Source organism: Sciurus carolinensis, chromosome 11 (genome assembly GCF_902686445.1).
Source record: "Sciurus carolinensis chromosome 11, mSciCar1.2, whole genome shotgun sequence".
In the NCBI taxonomy this organism is placed as follows: Eukaryota; Metazoa; Chordata; class Mammalia; order Rodentia; family Sciuridae; genus Sciurus; species Sciurus carolinensis.
Window position 1 is genome coordinate 18,455,137 of NC_062223.1, and position 17,728 is coordinate 18,472,864.

General features: G+C 39.2%; 1 protein-coding gene across 1 annotated transcript in view; it reads right to left on the reverse strand.

The window, feature by feature from the left end:
* Nucleotides 1–5,261: 5,261 nt before the first annotated feature.
* Nucleotides 5,262–17,728, reverse strand: part of LOC124958888 (fatty acid desaturase 2-like protein FADS2B) — a 30,667-nt gene continuing 18,200 nt past the window's right edge. Inside the window, exons 6-12 of the mRNA XM_047517438.1 lie at nucleotides 15,089–15,149; nucleotides 12,466–12,542; nucleotides 12,173–12,270; nucleotides 11,105–11,201; nucleotides 8,519–8,598; nucleotides 7,184–7,309; nucleotides 5,262–5,848 (exon numbers count right to left, since the gene is read on the reverse strand). Coding sequence (XP_047373394.1) covers nucleotides 5,800–5,848; nucleotides 7,184–7,309; nucleotides 8,519–8,598; nucleotides 11,105–11,201; nucleotides 12,173–12,270; nucleotides 12,466–12,542; nucleotides 15,089–15,149 — 588 coding nt within the window. The 3' untranslated portion in view covers nucleotides 5,262–5,799. The remainder of the gene's footprint in view (nucleotides 5,849–7,183; nucleotides 7,310–8,518; nucleotides 8,599–11,104; nucleotides 11,202–12,172; nucleotides 12,271–12,465; nucleotides 12,543–15,088; nucleotides 15,150–17,728) is intronic.

The following is a 17,728-nucleotide window of genomic DNA, read 5'->3' on the forward strand; positions in this document are numbered from 1 at the left end:
TATTTTTAAAATTAAACCCCTAGAAATTTACTTTTAGTAGATAGCAAAATCAAACAGATTAATGGGTAACTAGAGAGATGGTGTTTTAGTCAGATTTTTCACTGCTGTGACTCAAAGACCTGTCAAAAACAATTTTAGAGGAGGAAAAGTTTATTCGGGGGCTTACAGTTTCAGAGGTCTCAGTCCATAGTTCGATGTGAGACAGAACGTCGTGGCAGAATGGTGTGGAGGAAGGAAGCAGCTTACATGGTGATCAGGAAGCAAGAGAAACATATCTCCACTAGCCAGATACAAAATATATACCCCAAAGGCATGCTCCAGGGATCCACCTCTTCTAACCACATCCTACTTACCTTCCACTCAGTTAATTCCCATCAGGCTTTTAGAACCCAATCATTTCACTTCTGAATGTTCTTGCATTGTCTCATACATGAGCTTTTTGGGGGACACATCACATCCATTGGGGGACACATCACATTGGGCATGTAAATAGAGGTGGGATGAAGCAAGATTACTAAAATATTGATTTTGGAATCAAGCGACAGTTAATGAACATTATCTGTAAAACTCTTTCAAAGTTTTCATATGTTTGCAAAATTTGTAAACAAGGTTAGAAAATAAAATGTATATGGGAGCATTCTTTCGCTCAGTAGAGTTTAAGTTGAAGCTCCTATACTTTATGTAGTTCTAGGATTGACCCAGGAGAGTGGATGATTAGCAAGGAAATAGTCAAGGAAGTCCTGTGTTATATATGGATTAAGCAACAAATGGTATAATTATATTTGGTAAGAATTCCTACAATAAGGCTCACATAGATAGCCAAAAGCTTGGGTAACTTACTACCCAAACCTGGCTTTCTACTACCCCTCCAGGTTGAGATCTGGCTGCTGATGCCAGGGTATTTAGTTCATTCAGGAGTGGAAGGTGACTCATGGGTGTTACTTGTTGCAACAGGAGAAGTCATTTTCTCTTTTGCGACTCATAAACCTCTCACCTGGGGAAAGGAGCCTTTGCCATTTTTAAAATGATTCAGTATATTTCCATCCTGTGGACATATGTGACTCTACGAATTTTTTAAAAAAATTTTTGTGGGTCTAGAATGGGAGAAACCCTACTTATCATCATCACTATCATCATCATCATCATCATCATCATCATCATCAGAATCTAAAAGGGTGCTCCCCATTAATGAAATCATTCCATTTGCCTTACTTCATTTGATTGTTCCATGATTACATATAGGCCAGTAACATCATGCATTGAGCCTATTTTACATTTGTGGAGACTGAGATGTGAAGTATGTTAGTGATCCGGCCAAGTTCATCAAAGGGTACAGAGTTAATGAGTTGAAATTAGAATCTAGGTTTCTGACTTCTAATTCAGTTTCCTTCACTTAGTGCCCAACTGCAAATTATCATTGCCTAATTATTATTGCTTAATTTTGTCAAGAAAGAAGAAACTTAGAGGAAAGGGAGTATCAGGGAAAACCATACAAAAGCAGGGGGAATATAAATTTTTCCTAGGTTGAATTCATATTATTCCATTGCAAACTATTAAATCAATATCTCCATCCTGTGCTTCCATATTTAATGCAATGTCTGTCCCTTCTGAAAGTTTAAATCTAAGCTTGAGTCTCTCCACATGAAATCTTCCCCAAGTTGGATACTCTTTAAGGATTAGTAAGTAGATGTTGGTCCCTAAGGACCCTTTCTTATGTCTATTGCATGCTCCTCTTGTGTTCCTTTCCCAGGCACCTGTTAAGGTGTAACACCCTGGTGTGGAGGGTTAACTGCCATTACATCCATTCCATCAGCTCCTGGGAAACTATGAGACACATTCTCCAAAATGTCAACTGCCAATGTCTTTTAATGACACTTGATTTCCTGGCATGGAATTAATGGGCATTGACTAGGGAGTTGGGTGTTCCTAGGAATGAAACCCTCCTCCACGAATTCCTACCTGTGAAATCTAGGAAAATTTTCAGCCTCCCTAGGCTTCAGGTCTCTCAACTATGTAGTGAAGTTAATTTTAAGAACCTGCTCCTTGGGGCTGTTACCAGGATTAGATGGAAACATATTGATGAGGGGTGGAGCTCAGGGCTTAGTGCTTGGTAGAGGCTAACAAGAGTTGGTAAGAATTTTATCTAGCAATTCCACTTCTGGGTTTTTATTTATTTATTTTAGTGGTGCTGGGGATTGAACCCAGGGCCTCATGTATGTTAGGCATACTGGGCAAGTGCTTTACTACTGAGTTACATTCAATCCTCCACTTCTGAATATTTATACTAATGCATATTTTTTCATGTATACATTAGCCATTTGTACTTATTTTGAGATGTGTCTGTTAAGCTCACTTGCCCATTTGTTGATTGAATTACTTGTTCTTCTTTTGTTAACTTTTTTGAGTTCTTTACATATTCTGGATATTATTCCCCTCTCAGATGAATAATTCACAAAGATTTTCTCTCATTCTGTGGGTTGTTTCTTCACTCTGTTGGTTGTTTCCTTTGGTGTGCAAAGCTTTTTAATTTGATATACTCCCATTTGTCAATCCTTGTTTTCATTTCTGGGACTATTGGAGTCCTATTCAGGAAATTGTGGCCCGTGCTAACATGTGAAAGTGTTGCCCCTAAGTTTGCCTTTAATACTTTCACACTTTTAGGTTTAAACTGTCTTTGATCCATTTTGAGTTGAATTTTTGTACAGAGCAAGAGGTAGTGATTTATGTTGAATTCTCTACATGTGGTGATCCAGTTTTGTCATTGAAATTAAGACCTCAGAGAGTTGTTAGCACTCCTATCTTTGTTGCAGAAGTATTTATAATAGGCAAGATGTGGAAACAACCAGTTTATTTGCTTATTTATTTATTTTTAATTTTTTAGATTCTATATGTTCTAATTAGTTGTATGTGACAGAATGCATTTATACATTTTGATAGACCATACATAAATAGAGCATAATCTCTCCTTTTTCTGATTATATGTCAGTAGATGAATGGATAAAAATCTAGTATGTACATAGAAGAGAATATTATTCAACCTCAGGAAAGCAGGAAATCTTGCAGTATGCATAACATGAATTAAACTTGAAGACATTACGCTGAGTTAAGTAAGAATATAGAAGTGCTTCTCAGATATTTGATAGAATTTATGTATCTAATTGGATGGAATTACATTAACATATTTTTGTAATCAGGAAAATCTTGCAATAAGAGAACACCAAATGGTGTATAGTTAGGGAGTAAATCTTAATTTACATAGTAGGTTGCTAATCAATAAAATCATCATTTTCCTGAATTCACAATCTCTACTAATTTTTCTCTCATCGGTGATGACTGGTATGTGCACTTATCGAGGTACTGACTGTATTCGTATTGCTTTTTCAATGTGCAACAGAGGATGAGAATCAAAGCCTGTTGCTTTCTTCACAACCTCACAGACCACTGAGCACTAGGTCGGAATTTAGGTGAATGTTTTTTCAGGCCATTTTATTTCTGCCTTTTCTACTATAGGGTTCTCTGTTCTGTGGGATTAAGGAGGGTCAATGACTCCTGAGAATTGTATTTCAGTCCCAATTGAAACTCTTTGATGGACTCTCATGGTTCTTGAAATGAAGACCACACTCTAAGTGGTCCTATGCATCCTGTCTAACCTTGTACCACTCTGTCCCTTGCTCCCTCTGCTTCAGCCCCACTGATTTCTTCCATGTCTTCTCATTTCCTGTGTCACAGTCTGCTCCTGAGTCCAGTGTCTATCACCCCACTACCATCACCCCACCTTACCTGGACAACCTGCCACTTACCATCATTCCTACCTATAGTCTTATTTTCCCATAACACTTGATTTTGTGTTTATTATTCTCTTGGTTCCCTTTCAAGCATTACTACATGTTTGTGAATTCTCAGCACATTGTTTAGTTTGCATCATTTTGTAAACCATAGAACTACAAAGGATCATAAGAGATCACTACAGTTTTGCACCAACAAATTGAATGAACTATAAGAAAAGGATAACTTCCTAGAAATATGCAACCTACAAGTGTGAATCATCAAAAAATAGAAAATCTGAACAAACCAATAAAGAGAAAGGTGATAAAAGTTGTAATCAAAACTTCCCAACAAAGAAAAGCCAAGGAATAGATAGCTGAGCACCTTTTTGGAACTGATTTCTTATTTCCCGTGCATATCTATCTGTATCTCCCAGATTTCTTCAGAATTGCACAGTAACCAATTCTGGGAACTATGAGGTGAACTAACTTGACACTGGGTGAGAAATTTCCTTGGGGTAATCAAGTTTTCCTAGGAGAGATCTGGTTGCTCTTTCCAGTACCAGGAGAACAAGCAGTGCTTGAGAATCCCTGGGAGATGGACCAGTAAGACAGAGAAAGTCAACCACGCACCCCACCTCCTCCTGCCACCCTGAGTTCAGGCAAGAGAAATCATCTGCAGATCCACCACAAGGAGGAATAAGAGCTCCTGACAGGACCGGAAGGAAGAATCATGAGATCACTAGGGCCTTTCATCTTTTTAATCCCTGGCCTGACTTTCCTAGTTGATATTATTACCCTTTTGACATTTCTTGCTCCAGGTGACCATTTCTTATTTTCTTAGCTATGTATGTCTAATTCCCTAGGAGCTGTGCATGATTTTGTATGTTTGTATCACTAGGGATTTAATTAAGAAACAGACAACCGAAACTTTATTTGCATAGTGTGGAGGGGTGAATGCTTACTGGTAGAATTTCAGACAACAGATAAACCAATAATGCTGATGTTTTTTGGAGCTGAGGAAGGAAGTTTGTGTGATTGTACTTTCCCTCCCTGCAGCTAAGGTCAGCTTTAACACATACCCGTGTGGGCAGCTGAACAAAAACACAGACTCTAGAGACCAGTCGGGAACAGAGCGCGTCCACTCATTTCTGTAGCACTGAAACTCTCTCAGAGAAAACTCTCTTAAGACACGTTTAATTTGGTGCCAAATCGAAGTGCTTTGACACGGCTTTTTCTTTCATCAGAGTGACCCACTAAGGGTGTGCAGTAGTTCTGCTCTGGTGACAAGGGAGGAGGCAACTGCATCTTGCACTTGAGGGACAGTCTATTTTTCAACCCAATAGAAGATGCCTTTAAATGAACAGCTGCTTGATCAGTTGCTTTTGGACTGGATGTTGGAGGTCCTTGTAAGAGATCCTATAGAAATTCTAATTTCTCCATGTGGAAACACAACGTATGTGCACAAATAGGTGGGTGCAATAATGAAAGTCTGAAGTGAATATTGATAGATATTTTAATGTCAATTTTGATTAATTTTTAAAGAAAAAAGAAGTTCACGTACTTGAAAAGAAACAAACAAAAATCTGTGCTTTAACTGGGACTTACATAAATGTTTCCTTTCCAAGAGCGATTGCACCTTTTCTAAAGTGCTCCATCAGATGTCTCTCCTTTGACCCAGTTCTATGTTCACTTCATTGTGAAGCTTTTATCTGTTCCTGTACTTACTTCCCTTGACTGAGATGATCTGACTAAGGTCTATCAGTAGGACTCGTCTCAAGATCCTAATTAAAAAGTAAAAACAGTGAGCTCCCATTTCCCTTTTGCTCCCCTGGTCAAAGTCATCTTGTTTCTTTTGCTTCCTGTTTGCTGAGAAGACTTTCAGGGAAGGGGTCAACATGCATCCTTGGGATTCACATTCCTGGCACACGCAGGTATCCCAATGCTGCTGTTAACTCCAGGTTAAGCAGGGACGAGCTCTTGTTGTATATCCACCAACCCACTTCAGAGATACAATCAGATGCATGATTCTGCATCATTCATAGTAAGCATCCACCCAGAGAGCTGCAGATTTCTTCAAGGCCCTGTGGAAGGAAGAAAAAAAATCAGGAGGTAAGACTGAAATGAAAAAGGAGCCTCTTCATGGAACATTTACTCCATGGTTCAGGGTTCAGGGCAATGTCATTTCCAGCTATATCTGATAAATGTCATTCTCTGTTGACCAGGGAAAAGAGTTAAATGTACTGAATTATTTTTAGCAGGTGATTCCACTTTTCCTTCATGGGAAAGATTTGAGTTTTGTTTTCATTTTTATTCTATTTTGTACCCATACACTTACATACCAAAGAATCTATCTATCCTGTTTTTTAATGAGGAAGATATTTTCTAGACTCTGGATGGATAGCAATGGAGAGGAAATATGTGAGTACTGTCTACAAGGAGTTCCTGGTCCAGCTTGGGAACACGAATTAAATAATTTATCATCCAATAAGTTATTTAATCGTGTTTGGAATGAAGATCATCAATGAGTGGAATTAGGTGCTATAAAAGCACCTGATGAACTTAGTCTTGGAGATCTGTGCAGACCAACATGAGGGAAAGGAATTTGAGATGAGCCTTGGAGAGTGAATGGGGATTGACAGGACGATATGAGGGGAGGTGGTGATTTGCAAGGACATTCCAGGTGCAAATAAAAGGGACAAAGAAATGAGATGGTCAGAGGTGGGGAATGCTGCAACAACTGAAGGTCTGCCAGATATGTGAGGAACAGAGAGAGAAGAGGGAATTGTGGAGAGTCTGAACTGGGGCTCAGACGAGATCAGACCTGGCCTTGGTGGTCTTCTTCAAGGTACTTCCTCCCATCACCCAATTTTAAAAGAAAAAGTTGCTAAACACAAACCAATTTGTGTCAATTTGACCAGCATTGTAGGAAACTCTGTGAAGGGCTCAGAATAAACATGGGTTTTTCATTTCCTCTGACCTCACTACTCAGGGCCTGTCACTTAGCTGTTTGGTCCATTGTGTCCCACTAGACCCTGCAGGTATCTGAGTTTGTAGCAGTGGACCAGAAGATTTGGGAGTCCCTCCTACCACCTAAATTCTAAAGCATGTACAAAGCTCTAGGGAGGTTGCAAGCACAAATGATGCAAAGCCTTGGTTTCAAGAAGCCTGAAATAGAGTAGGATGGTGAGACATCTTCTCTAAAAAGAACCTCGAAGGCAACAGGACAATGGTAAATATTTCTATTATCATGATTGCTGTTGGTTTTGTTCCCTGCAGACTCTGGTATTAATGCTGGACTCAGAGGTGCTCCTTAGTAAATGGATGTTGGATAGAAGATGGTTCACAAGGTAGTGAACAGTTTGGGGACTGGCAGTGAAGGGAAATAGATCTCTGAGCAAGAGAAGTTATGTCATTACCTGACGATATCTCCAAATGCCTTCAACATGGGCTTGTTCACATACTGCAATCCGTGCTTGGCGCACAGTGACCTCACCAGTGGTGCCACTTTGTGATAATTATGGCGTGGCATTGTGGGGAACAGACTAGGAAAGAAGAGATAAGAAGCTTAGGCATACATGCAGAGAAACCCAAAGGAGTTTTCTTCCCTGTATTACCAAATACAGTTCTATTAGCAATGGAGACCCAGCCTCGACCTTGCTCAATACTTCTGGGAAGTTCAAGCACTCTTGCCAAGATGTTCTAATCTTGTCTCTTAACATCTCTGTGAGCCATAGCCATGTGGATGGCAATGTTTGGGAAATTCTAATAGAATACATATTAGCTCCATCAAATATATTTATTTTGGGGTTGTCTATCATTTTGAACTACCCGGGAGAGCTGAAGAACTCTCTCATCTCCTCTCTGTTTCTATCTCTGCCTGTCTCTCTATCCATCTAATTCCTATCCCATGAAGACCTGAGTATTCACTAAGATCTAATCCTAGTACATGCGGAAGAGTTTCAGGACAGAAATAAGAAGTTAGGGGATCTGGGTCTTATCCATGGTTTACCACTCTTCAGCCAGTAACTTTCTTAGATTTTAACTTCCTCTTTGATGAAATATGAACAATAACCCTTTCTTGTTTTGCTGAGATTTTTAAGGACTACTGTAAAGGGAAGGAAAAGAAAATCACATGAACAGGTGTTAAGATCTCTTTCCTTCTCTGCATCTCCCAGATCTGGTTTATATAAAGAAGATATGGAAAATGTCTTTCCTGAATATTCTGGGGAGGTGAACTCTCCAGGTATTATCATTTTCTCTTTCTTTATTGTTTGTTCACCTAACTTACTCATTGGTAAAATATTTCCATATACCATCTGGAAATTCCATAAGGACTAGAATTCACTGTTGATTATTTTGTAACTTTGGTTTGATAGAGATATTTAAATCAAATTGTGACTACATTTCAATACAACTTGTTTACTCAAGTGGTATGATTCATTTTTTTTTTTTGATTTCACCAACAAACCAAATGTACACACACACATTATCACCAATTTCTAAGAATAAATGTTATGTGGAAACTAAATTACTGACATGTTAGACTCCATTACTCTTTCTCATAATCTTCTTCTTTTCTTTCTTCCCTCCCTCCCTTACCACAGATGCTAACAGAAAGATGCCAGCCTTCAAAAAATCCTGGTTCATTTTTTTTTTCCCTCTGAGACTTTCAGTTGAAGGACTTTGGACTATATTTTGGGCTGTTATGAGTAAATACCCTTGCATTTTCATGAACTATTTCTATCACTCACTGGTGCTCGATTTGGAAGTTCAGATGCCCTGTGAACCAGTCATTGAAGAAGGACTGTTCAATATTACAGGTGGCCAAGACCTGCAGAGAAAAAGATTACATTAGATACAAATTAGTCCAAGTGTCAAATTAAGAAAATGTTTATTAATTCTGTCATTCAGTCAACCAACACCCAAGGACTATTGAGTATCTATTTTCATAAGAAACTATGAGGGTTGTAAAAGATACATAGTTACAAGGTTCAAGGAATTTACCATTTTAAAAGACAATGAATATTTAACCATGAAGTACAAATGAGGCAATAGATATGGAAGAGTTGGTAGGACTCTAGCAGGCAATCACTATTAATCTGTAGACGCAGAAGGCGAAGGTGTTGAAGACTTTGGCAGATGGAGGTGGGATTGCAGGATTATGATAGAGATTGTCCCGGTACATCATCATTTACACTGAGTGGACTTAAAACACTTCTAAATGAGAAATAAGGCAGTTAAGGGCCCTAACCCAGGCCTCTGCACAGAAGTGCTGTATAATATTAGTAGTTTTCTTCATAATCTCCTGTATCTTATTTTATGCATTAAAAAAACATGATCCTGATAGAAAGAGCTTAGATTTTTCTTCAGGATGCTGAGATTAGGAATCCATATAAATGCCATTTTATTCAATGTCTTTTAATTTTAGCTGGGGTTTTTGTCATTTTGAGTCTTAATCTGTAGTTGTTCTGTGTTAACCAAAATGTAGCTCAGGCAGTCTTCAGAAAACCAAGACATTTAAGGGGTCTGCAAGGTTGAAACTTTTTCTATAATGCTTATAAGACATTAGTTTTCTTTGTAAATTCTCATTCTTTCATGGTTATACAGTGGAATTCCCCAGAGGCTATTAAATGTAGGATGGCATTATCACTATGATGTTAACGTGCATTAGTTTGGTTATTATTTTAAACTAAATAACAAAACAAGTATTTTAAAATTTCCCAGTTTAAACTTTAGATACACTACATGTCAATCTCTTTGTGATTTTCAAGAACTTTTAAAGGTGTGGGGTGTTTTTCTTGTTTGTCTTCATTGTAACTGGGATGGAGGGCATTTGAAAGACCAGGAATCTGAAATCTTGGAAGCTAACTTCATGTCCTAGTTATAAACATGGTATGGTAATATATTATGTTAATTAAATTTCTTAATAATATAGCTTCATGCCAGAATCACCACAAGGTGAAATGAGGAGACTAAATGTTTCATCATAATAGATATTATTTGGTACACTGCAAGCAAGACAAGGAAAAATATTAATAAATCCTTTACATAATGAAAATTATGTGGCAAAGAATCAATGAAGAAAATGTTTATAACATATATTACAGATAATGGTCAATATCACTACTCTATCAAGGGTCATAGCACTTGGTAAGGAATATATGAATACCCAGATACAACAATACTTTGGCAAAACCTGTAATCCCAGCAACTCAGGAGGCTGAGGCAGTAGGAACACAAGTTCAAGGCCAGCCTCAGCAATTTAGTGAGGCCCTAAGCAACTTAGGGAGACCTTGTCTCCATATAAAAATAGGAAAGGGCTGGTGTGTGGCTCAGTGATTAAGCACCCGTGGTTCAATCCCTGGTATTAAAACAAACAAACAAACAAACAACGACAGGGAAACACAATAGGTTAAGGACAATGTTAAGCAGTTCACTAAAAGAAATATAAAGATTCAATAAGTGTTTTGAATGTAGTCATCTTAACTAATGATTAAATAAATAAACTACATGCAAAAACTAAAAGATAAAAATTGATTCTGTGATCAGAAAGTTTGAGAACCACTCCTTTTTACCTTGCAAAGGATCTCCTGAATTTGGGTCTGAGCTTGGAAAAGAATAAGATAATGACTGGGGGTCCCTTGTTATCATAGCACGGCCAGTTGAAAGGCACCATCATGACAGGCAGGGAGGTTCTGTGTCAATCATAACTCTGTTAAGCATTAATGGCATATTTGGAGAACATACTCCTCCCTAGAATGCCCTATGCATATAATGAAATGAGGTGATTTCCAAAGGTCTTACAAATATAAAATTCATTCTGTAACTTTATGAATTTCAGACTCACTTGAAAGCCTGTGTCATGTGGGAGATTAGAGCTGGGGACAGCAAATATTTTCTATGAAGTGCCAGATAGTAAATCTTTTAATTCTCCTCAAGATACGCTCAATTTTGCCATGGTAGTATGAAATGTGTAAATGAATATGTAAGTGAATGAGCATGACTGTGTTCTAATAAAACTTTAATTATAAAACAAGGAGTAGTTAGATATAGCTTCTGGGCTGTAGTAGATGGACCCTGGGTTTGGAGGCAAGACTTAATAATTAAACTGCTCCTATCACTTATAGTTGTGTGACCTATGAGTTACTGAAACTGTTTATCATCTTGTAAAATGATAATAATCATTGTGCTTAGCTTGTGTAGTTTTATGCAAAGCACTTCACAATGACTGGGGCCCTCAGAAAGCACTTTTTGAAGGTGAGCTATTGTCTGTTGAGAAAATCAGGTTCTAAGTCAGCCTGGCTGCAGGGATTCTTCCTCAGAAACTCCATCGTTACCTGAGTACTAAGCCAGTCCCGGTTCTCCTCTTTGCTCATTTTCATTGGTATGTGGCTCATCTGGGTAACGTAAGCAATCCAGGGACTTTCAAGAAACCTTTTGGGGAATAAAAGGAGGAAGTGATGACTCTTTAAGTTGTTTCAGTTGCAATCACTGGGCTTACATACCCCTGGCACACCTGGTCAAGCATTGGAAGAAATGACACAGAGTCTAAAGTTCCTATAAAATGGTGGTCATTCGTTCTCCTCTTTGAAAACCATTTAGAACTGACCCTCAGGCATTAGGCTCCAAGACCTATCCTGTCTCCTCACTTCTGGGAATGGTGCAGAATTTCTGTAGCTCTGGTAAAAGGATAAATACACAAGGTTCTCCAAGGCAAATGTAAAGTGTTTGAGAGTCAGGGCTTTGTCATCAGAGCTAGGTCTGAGTTTTGCCTAGTACTGACCTTGGCCCTTCCTTGCTCTATCGACCTTAGGCAAGTCGATATAATCTCTCTAAGCTTCACTTCCCTTAGCAGAAAGACAAGATGATACTATCTACATTGCAGGACTGCACAAGGATTACATCAAGCAAGATAATGCATGAAAGGACTTTGACAAGGTGTCTGATGCATAGTAGCTGTCTCTGTCCTTATAATTATTTAGGATTTAGATTAGTAATGCAACAGAATGAGGAAGGAATAAATTGAGGAGTTGGGGAGGCCTAGTTAGGCAGAAGGATGATTGGTAGTCATTTTAGTTTTGAGAAAGTCTCTAGTCATAAAAGAACTTTAAAAACCTTCTGCTCTATCTTTATTTTTTTCAGGAATTATGTCATCTACATCTATCAACTGAAATGTTTTACTTGGGAATAAGGAAAGTGGAGAAAAAATTGGAGATTGGGAAAATTGTGCCTGCAAGGAGCTTGTCTTGTTCAACTTCTTTAACTATTACTTTTTCACACTCACTTACAAATACCTCTGCTCCAGAGAATGGGGCAGGGTGTCACAGTCTTCTGCCAATGGCAAGTAGCTGTGGGAGGAAGGTCAGAGGAACATTTGGGTTATGGATATAAGAGAATATTCTTACTTGACCAAATAAATGAGCAACACAGTTCCAAAAATTCCATAGAAAGGGCCAAATGTGATGAAATACCGAATATAAAAGCTGCTGACCCAGGCAATGTCCTGCAGAGAAAAGCACTTAAAGTTAGATGCACTAAGTGTAATTGCATTTCCTCATTGGGCTAAGTCCCTCCGTTCCACGTACTGGCCAAGTCTTATGTCCCATTATTCAAGAAAGCTACATCTGGTGAGCCCTGAGCAGTTTCACTTTCTCTCTTCTACCTGGACTAGTTTTAGACAACGAGACAAGTTACTCACCACCCAATACCTTCGAAGGTACATCACTTGCATGGACTGCAGATTGAAATATACAGGCATGAGGAGGGGGAGCCCAACTGGAAAAGAAGAACAAAAAGACAGCCAGTAAATGAGTAGAATGTGACCCCAACACGAGTTAGCATGAGTCTCTTTACCATGCCACTCCCAGCACTTGGCCTTGAGGACACAAGGTGGAGATCCGTGACCATAGCCAGGACTCCGCTGGGCTTTCCACCTCTGTGAGGCTGAGTTAGGGATTTTGTCATCAGCTCCAGGTTCAAGTTCCCTCAAAGGACCTAGGAAAGCATTGATGATGTGAATCATTTTTGATGAGCACTTCTCTGAAAATCTGCTGTGAACTTTGAAGGGTTTTCCATTTCCTGGGAGTCCTTTAGTCCCATCAGATCTATGGGATTAAGTCCTGTCAAAATGTGTTGATGCAGAGGAATAAGGAAGGAGTCCAGGACTGTGATGATCTCAGCCCTCTTAAAGTTCCTTTCTGACAAAGTCAATGCTGCCAAAAGAATTTACTACTTTTTCTAGCCAAAACTTGACTATGGGCTCCTGACCTCCCTTTTTCTTAGAGAATTTGCTTTAGAAAAGTTAAGATTATAAACCCTTTTTCTGTTCCTTTGAGATTTATTTTCTACAATCAGAGACTTGGGAGCCATTTCTTTGAAATGTTATCATCAAAAAGCATAGGGCCTCTGTCTCCCAGTCTTAATGGAAGGGCTGGAACCTTACACAGGAGACACAGCTGGTCTAGTCTAATCGCATTGACCAACTCCCCACTCCAAGTCCATCCCTCAAAGTCTTTCTGTATTCCTTTAACATGCCCAGGCATTTAAAAAGCCTCTCTTCCAGTTTTTGTTTCTGCAGAGTTAATCTCAGTTTATACTTAAGTTTCTCTCCCCTATTGCAGTAGCCTGAATAAAATTTTCCTTTCGACCTTTGGCAAATGTCCAGCTGTTTCTCTGTGGCAATTTGAGAACAACTCGCTTGTATTCAAGATGCTAAGCTGGGATGTGAAAAGAAGGAAATGATAAAAACAACTCCAGGGGTGGGGTGGGGCAGTGTGTGGTTCGTGCCTTGGACATTCTGCAGTTATCCACACCATTCTCTCATTCCTCAAAAGCATCAGGGCTTAATTGCATCACTACCAAGAGGGGAGGGAAAGGCACATGTCTCAGAAAAGTTCTGAAAATAAACTTTTAATGCACAACTCCACATCTAGTTAAGCTGGGGTCAACTACTTTCAGAATAGGCATCAAAGTCCTCATTCATCTTTATGGAAAAACAGGAGAAGGGTCTGATGATGAGTGCAGGTTGAGAAACAGAATTCCAGTTATAGAACAGACAGCAGCGATGGGTGGTCCCACATGTCAAACAATTCACAGTGCCACCCTCTTCAGGCATGTTACAGAGGGACTAGTGGCATGCACATGGATGAGTCAGATCACAGGCTACAGGGTTTCTCCACCTCTGCACTGTTTGATTTGGTGTTGGACACATATTTGTTGTGGGAGGCTGTCTTGTGCACTCTAGAATGTTATCAGTATCCCTGCCCCTACCTACTGGATGCCTGTACCATCCCTCACTTCCACTGTGATAAGGAAAGTGTCCCTAGAGATTGTCAAACATGCCCTGGGGAGGAAAAATTGACCCTGGTTGAACATCACTGGTCTACAGGCAATGTTTGGTTCCTTCCCTGATTTTGGTTTATTTCCCAAATGTAGAAGCATGTTGTGGATGAGCAGATTTGGGGGTTCCTTGAAAACATCTTTTGTGAGCAAAGGAAGAGTTTGAGTTTGGTCTGGCTTGGAGCAAAGGCTCTTTGCTTATGATGTTCTTTTTTTTTTAATTCATTTTTATTGTAAACAAATGGGATACATACTGTTTCTCTGTTTGTACATGAAGTAGAGGCATACCATTTGTGTAATCATACATTTACCTAGGGTAATAATTTTTGATACATTCTGTTATTTTTTTCTCCCCCCCACCCCTCCCACCTCTCTTATCCCTCTATAGAGTCCCTTCTTCCTCCATTATTGATATTGGAATTGCTCAGCTGAACTTACTTGCTTCCAAGCCTGGCCAACATGCCCACATGCAGGTGTGTGTGTGTGTGTGTGTGTGTGTGTGTGTGTGCGCGCGCACATGCATGTATCTTGTGTATTCTATAAGTCCATATAAGCCAGGGGAACAGTGAGCTCTCTTCCATTCAGGAGCTCCATTGGTAACTTCTATTCCAAGTTGTACTTTTTCTGGCATCTCACTGTAAATGCTTTGGTATTATTTCCACACCTTTCTTTCATCCCTACACAAATCTCAGTACTCTTTTCTTTCAAGATGGGAGTCCTGCCTATAGGACTCCTTGATTGACATTCTGCCTTCCCACCCACCTCTGGAGGGATCTGTCTCCTTCCTGTCCAACACCTGAGTGATGAGAGGCCTATCAAAACTGATTGCTTTTCGATTTTTCTTTTTAGATTTTCATGTCCATAAGTCTGAAATAAGAATGCTGCTTTTCCCAGAAACAATAAGAGCGGCTGGTTTCAGTGAGAGGATTCTCACCATGGCTTCTGGCTTGGCTAGTGCTTACTATTAGGAAACGGAGACTCACCCAGGTAGAAGTATATGTGCTGCTTTTCATAGTCGATGTACTTGATTTTCTTCTTCCCGTACTGAATGGAGAGAGAATAAAACTAAAATAAGAGACAACACTTCTGGTTACCACATTCAAGGACACTTGTGTGCACGTGTGTGTGAAATTTCTATGGAAAGAGGCATAGTGTTTCATTGGCTGTCAAACATGAGACACTAGAAGAACCAGAATTGGAGTGGGAGTCAGTATTGTGGCATCTTTTTTCTTTAATTGGGTAATTATCTCCATTTCACTATGGAGATTGTGATCACTTTTTTTTTTTTAAATTCTCAAGGCAATTATTTTTGAAAATTTTCTCCTTAGGGAAAGTAGCTTTCTACTGAAAGGGGACATTTCTGATGAATTTTTCCAAGTCTTCTTCAACTGTAGTGTTTATAATTCTGCTTACTGCTTAAACTCAGGCTCCATTGCCATTATTTCATCAAATGGACATTCATTAAATGATTATGTGATCAAAGATGAAGATGTGGCCCTTCCTATCTGCCTCATCTTCCTCTTTTGTATGCTCATCATGGATCTCACACTGTGATTTACTATTTGTAAGATATTATGATAGTGTACATATATAATTTTATTAGATATATTTGTATAATTATTCATTATTAAGTGTGGGAAACCATCCTTATTTAGCAGAATCAGACTAGGCTGAGCCATCTGACACAGAGGCCTGGCTTCTAGGAAATGCCGGGAAGAATGTGGCACTGTGTGGGAGTGGTTCCCTGTCTCCTTCTGGAATTTTCTCCCTAAGAGGATGGCTCCTTAACTCCACCCTATCCTGTCCATCACAGAAGAAGCTTCTCCTGGTCCTGGCCCCCTTTTACCTGCATGTTATAAGTAAAGGAGAGTTGGGCGACTCGGTTGTTGTAGAGGCCACAGATGGTATGGCCGGACCCGTCACACCCTCTCTCTCATAAAAAGAGTATTGGCTTTGTGTGTTCATTGAGTAGATAAGTTTTTTGGGTAATAGATAGAAAAACAGCCAACATCCTCCTCCAACAGTTAACCCTTTCCTTTTCCATGCAGGACGTGGCAGAGAGAACCCTGACAATTAAGGTCAACTTGCTGCTGAGAACTGGGTTCATTTTCTAGGATTCTCTTCAGTTAGTTTGGCCTGTGCTCAGGGCACAAAACAGCAAATATTTTGAGAAGAGGATAGAAGTAATGGTTGCACCATTAATACTTATGACAATCAATAAATGAGTGAATGAGTGAATGAATAATCATTCACATCCCTTCTACATTTTTTTCTATGTCCACTCAGTTACAACAAGAGTGTTCGACTCTTGTTTCCTCCTTGGGCATCTTCCCTCCTATGTAGACTTCTTCCTCTATTGGTCCTTCTACCTCCTACTTTCACAAATCAAATGAAATTTGATGAGGAGGCAATAACAACAATTTGAAGTTACTCCCACACTCTGAATATCTAAGTTGTGACAGACAAGGACTAGGCACTAGGTGGAAATGTTTGAGAGCTGGTAGCCTAGATGAGTTGGCACTCGCCTGAAGGAGGATCCCACATCTTGCAAGACATGAGCAAAGGACATGGAAGATTCAATCGATGTTTATTAAGAAATTGATGTTTGAAGAGAGTTGTAGAGAGGGAGAGCTCAGGACTCATCAGAAGTGTTTTAATGTGAAACTACTAAACTTCAGAATTTAAATAATTTTAAGTAATGTTTTGCAGAGTGGGTTTAAATTGATAGTGTGCAGAACTAACTCTAAGTTTCTAGGGATGTATCCCAAAGGCAGATGGAGAAGTTGGAGGGATCACCTTGGTCACCTATGAAGAAGAACTTGTGCACTGTGTGAAGCTCTATAGAAGCTTTTTTGGAGAGAGTCAGGCTGTTTCCTGAACTTCAGTGAGACAAAACTTCTTGCTCTGTGGGAACCATCAATCAACACATCACAATTCTAGTGCAAGCTCACAAACCTCAGGAAAGGCAAACTTGTTTATGTAGCATTGTCAAAAAAAGAAAAAAAAACAAATTTGTGATAACACCCAACAAGTTTTGAAAATATAAATATAATATACCCATTTCAGCTGGGGCAAAGTGAGTCTACCAAATCTGGGCAAAGCTGTTTTTAAAAAGTTACACAAAAATTTTCATTTGTGTACTAGATAGGTCCAGGCAACAACTGCCAGAGTTCTTCTTTCTCATTTTTGACAACCCTACATTTTTTTTTTTTCTGGCAGGAGATAGCAATCTCTGTGTATCTGACTCTCAAGATCCATTGTCTCCCCTTGAGGAGGGATACCCATGGTGGTGGTCCTTATATCTCCTTTGTTTAAGGAAAACTCCCTCTGACAACATTTGGTAATTTAAATAGCTTTTTGCATGATAGTTTTAAGTTGAGATTTTGAAAATATCAATGACTGAGAAATTCTAGAGACAACTTATCCCTTTGTTTCTCTGTTGCTTAAGAAGTCCAAATCAGAAGTGAACTCCCTGTATTTTCCCAGGCATTTCAGCTGTGTGGTTCACGTCTAAATGCTCCAAAATGAACATGCACTAAGAATAACAGCATATTCTCTTCTAACTGGGTGAGAATTCATTGAGATAACTGAATTTTTAGAAGCTTATGGTCTGGTGCTTATTG